The 3,131-nt window shown below is 38.4% G+C and overlaps 1 protein-coding gene across 1 annotated transcript; it reads right to left on the reverse strand.

Annotated features, from left to right (window-relative positions):
- Positions 1–2,954: 2,954 nt before the first annotated feature.
- LOC104168865 (microtubule-associated serine/threonine-protein kinase 4-like) lies at positions 2,955–3,108 on the reverse strand (the record flags this gene model as incomplete). The annotated part of the gene is made up of 1 exon (XM_009709595.1): positions 2,955–3,108. A coding segment is annotated over one exon (154 nt), but the record flags the coding sequence as incomplete, so codon positions are not given.
- Between the last annotated feature and the right edge of the window lie 23 nt (positions 3,109–3,131).

Below are 3,131 nucleotides of genomic sequence, written 5' to 3' on the forward strand. Positions count from 1 at the left end.
TTTTATATAAACAAATTTTTATTTTTGTTTTTATCGTTAATACTACTTATGCACTATGGCTCAATAATACTGTGTTTTTAACATCAAAGGGAAAGTCAAAGTAACACACAAGGCACAATGGACTTATTTTCTAACATTTGTAGTGAGCAACAAGCATCAGCATAGGACTACTCTGCAAATTTGTAAGCTATGAGTCTTCTCTCTTGCTTTACTTACTCCCACTTCATGTATTTCTATGAGTTTAGCAAAGGTAACATTTCTGAACAACAGAGGTAGAGACCGTACCTTAAACAACTTCAAAAATACCTTTCTGAACTATTTTCCAATGGACTCATACCCATTGTTAAGTTAGCACGTAAGTTAAGAGAGTATCAAAGCCAACAAAACAGAAGAATAAAGGAAGACAGTAATTCGTGTAAAGTGATATTAAAGATCAAATACTTTTCCAAATGACAGGTCTCCAAATATTTTTTCCCCCCTTAAGAACCACGAGTATCTTTTCAGAAACATTACAACTCAAACAGAAATTAGGGAGGGGATGTATGAGCATAGAAGCCCAAACCAAGGACAGGTCAGCTCACTCATTTTAATCGAAGGCCTTCTCATCCCCACCCCGCATTATTTTTTAAATGATATTGTGATTCTTGTAGTTCCAAATGAGAACAGTTAGCCACTCTTAAGCATTAAAGAAACTAAAAAAACACCCCAAAACTTAAGTATGTAAAAAAAGGTAGGTAAATACAAGTCCAAGGTCACACTGAAATGATTAACTTCAGATTACTGAGCATTTGAAAAAATTCTAGGAAATAGTTCTCTATCTGCAGTGGTTTCTTTAAAATCTTTTTTAAAAAAAAAATCCCAAAAGAATATTAAGAACCTTCTGTCATCAGAATGACTTTGATTAAATTAATCACTATCATGAAAGCTGTTAAGATATTTAAACTATTTTAAGACACCAAAGCCTTAGGGTATTCAGGTTCATTTAAAGTGCATTAGTAATAAAGCAGTTTAACATCATTGCACACTATATTCCCAAATCCTGATATGAAACCCTGCGCAACATATTGCAAGCAGACAAAAAGCATATCCATTTGCCTTTATAAAGGCCTCAAGCAGTAATTCAAGCATAGAGATAAAGACCAGAGACTACAGCAGCAGAGCACATTTGCTTCATCTGTTTTTGATTAGGCTGTCTTCTCCCTGTTTATCTGGAGGGCTTATACAGGAAACTTCAGTTTTTAAAGACCACTACCCTACTTTAAAGTTAAACAAAATCAAAATTAAAAACCCACACAACTCCTGCTCAAATAATAAGTAGTGTGCTGGCAATTTGTAGTTTCAGTAAAACACTAGTTTGGTCTACACTTCAAGTTTTTGGAGTAGTAACACTCCAGAGAAGCCAGAGAGTTCACTGATATGATTAGCAAAACTGACACTTCAGACTGCTGTAAGTCACTTACCTTTCACAAAGCCCATACAGATCACAAATACTCTTATATTGTTTCTGAAATCTTCACAATACAATTCTTGACAAAAATGAAGTTGCAAGGGAAATGGCAAATCTTACCTTAGTGACACTAAAATTCACAGCAACAATTATGCGCTGATGTGACATAAGAAGTTCCTGTAGCAGTATCTGTCTTTCCTTCACATAAAGTATGAGATAATTTTTTAAAGTTACTTAGGCAAAAAAAAAAAAAAAAAATTTTCACTCATTAGAAGCATTGTAGGTGATTCTAAGATACTGATTACAGACAAAGAGAAGTATTGCAATAGCTTCTTGGAGCTTCTTCCAGCATAATGACAGCGACAGGAGTGGGAAGGAAGTGAGAAAAGCAAATACTTCAAAAGCATTTCCCAGACACTTATGGCAGAAGAGTCAGCTCTATCACTTGTGGCACTACTTTTCACCCTTGAACAAAAACACCTCTGCAAAACGTACAGAATTCAGAGCAGAAGACAAGTCACATCTCAAGTATATGCCATTTCAGCCTTTTCTAATTAGAGTTTCACTTGTTTAATTTTGGTATGAATCAACATGACTAGAACAGATAAAACAAGATGTTGAGTTTCAAATTTATCCGTTCCAGTACATGCACCAAATTCTATTGTCCCTCTCACAAAGTACTCAATATCCTGTTCTTCACAACAAATTCTTCAAACTGTTAGAAATTGTGCACTTCAGGAATATAGTTAATTGCCAAATTCTAGTGAATTTAAAAATTCTTTCTCTTGAAACACACAAAGCAATTACCAGTTAACCTCTCCCAATGCTTTCACGTTCATTTCACTCCACACCCAAAAACACTCACTCTTCAGTGGCCACCTCAGCCATACAGTTCCCAGGCCACAATCACCATTTCAGCATCTGGCACCTTCCACAGATGCTATCAGGGCAAGGAGGGCCTGAGTCCTCCCAAAGCATCCTGCTACCTCTGTATGGCTCTGAGGAGGAGAAGCTGCAGTCCTCAGCCAGTGCCTAGCTGGTGATGTCCCTCCTCCCTTGCAAGGAAGGCACCAGATAAATAAGGCCAAATTGCTTTTTCTTTAATGAAATCAAGACTAGAAGGACCATCCATAGAGTTCAGTTCCTTGAAGAAAGAAGGTATATCTGATCCCACGGATGACTGCATGCCAGTACACCTCAAAAAACCCTTACGCCACCAAACTAAGTCAGCAACATAAATACACTATTCCTGAAATTTTCAAGAAATGGGTCATTTTCAGGTTGTGCTTGACCCACCTATCAGCACCACACGAAGGCAGAGCCTCAAAGACGAGCTCACTTCACTGACAACCGGGGAACGCCTGTGGAAGAGACTTTATGGAAACTCCACGTGGAGCTGACACCTCCCCTAAAGAATTTGGCCCAGAGGCAGATGCCGGGGGTCAAGGTGCCATCAGCTCTGCAGCTGCAAGACCTCCAGGTGACATTACACAGACCCCACACTCACCAGTCAGAGCTCCTCCAAGGCTTCCTCTTCTGAGCCATCTGCCATCTTCACTCAGCTGCCTCTTAAATTTAGAAGAATTTCCAGGGCCAGAAGAGACTTCAGGACCACTGGATTTTTGAAAAGGCATAGGTGGGGGGGACAATATATGATCAAGCTGCAAAGAAACAGAAAAAAAAA

This window comes from Cariama cristata, unplaced genomic scaffold, assembly GCF_000690535.1.
Source record: "Cariama cristata isolate BGI_N322 unplaced genomic scaffold, ASM69053v1 scaffold30941, whole genome shotgun sequence".
NCBI lineage: Eukaryota > Metazoa > Chordata > Aves > Cariamiformes > Cariamidae > Cariama > Cariama cristata.